The 1,048-nt window shown below is 47.7% G+C and overlaps 1 protein-coding gene across 1 annotated transcript; it reads right to left on the reverse strand.

The window, feature by feature from the left end:
• On the reverse strand, nucleotides 1-1,048 carry LOC112409645 (melanoma-associated antigen B5-like). The gene is given in 3 exon segments (XM_024759860.1): nucleotides 1-563; nucleotides 566-667; nucleotides 670-1,048. Coding segments are annotated over 3 exon segments (1,044 nt in total).

Below are 1,048 nucleotides of genomic sequence, written 5' to 3' on the forward strand. Positions count from 1 at the left end.
TCAGACTTCAGTAAGGGTGGGAGAAGCTGCTGGACGTGGCCATGGAACATGCCTGGAAGTGACAGTATTTCCAGGCCTGGCTGCAATTTTGGCTCAATCTCTCTCTTCCTCATCTTGAAAAGCTTCTTCATGTCGTGATGAGAAGGCACTGGGAACCATATCGCTGACCTTTGCCAAAAATTCCAAGATTTTCATCTTGCTGGTTTCAGTATGGGCTTTTGGGCCCCACAGGAACTCATAGCACGGAGGATCACTGTTAAGCACCTGGCGGTACTCCAGGTACTTCAGCCTCACTAAATCTTTGGTGATGAGCTTCCTGGGCTCCCTATAGATGAAGTGCTTCCTCCCAGCATATACTCGCATCATATTCAGGAATTTCCAGATGTCTTCCTCAGTGGCACAGTTGCCGTTCATGAAGATCACACCCAAGACTGTCATCAAGAGACTGGTCTTAGGTAACCCCCTACCAGCACGCACCCTCCCATTGTTGGGGAGTTTCAGTTTGCTGACAAGGTCATATGAGTGGATGGTTGAGTCGACTTCCTTCAAGTCAACCGCAAAGACAGCTCAATGCGTTCAGAGGCTTTCTTGAGAATCTCAGCAAATCGGTCTTGGTACTTTTGGTTGACAATCTTCAGCATGTCTTCCTTCATAATGGGCTGCTTCATTTATATTTGTACAGAAGGAACTGCTCCAACAAATCCATCTGACTAGTTAGAGTATCACTGTATGTGCTCTCAGTAGAAGGTGAGACATCAGAGGAACATGGATGTTCCTCATCTTGACTGTTATCATCTTCATCAGACCTTGTGTCAAAAGTACTTGAAGAAGTGATGGTAGTAGATGGGGCTTTTGAAGACCCCTGAGAAGTGCTATTTGACCCAGCAGCTGATGAACTCTGGGGATTATCTTCCAAAACAGGAGAAGAGGAGGAGGGGGGTTCTTCTATTACTGCAGTGGCCTGAACTCTCCTGTGACTCTGGGAGTCATCTTGGGCCTGGTGGCGTTTCTCACCGGTGCGGAGCTTACTCTTCTGACCCCGAGGCAT

The sequence above is a fragment of the Neophocaena asiaeorientalis genome, unplaced genomic scaffold (assembly GCF_003031525.2).
Source record: "Neophocaena asiaeorientalis asiaeorientalis breed wild unplaced genomic scaffold, Neophocaena_asiaeorientalis_V1.1 scaffold809, whole genome shotgun sequence".
Lineage (NCBI taxonomy): Eukaryota > Metazoa > Chordata > Mammalia > Artiodactyla > Phocoenidae > Neophocaena > Neophocaena asiaeorientalis.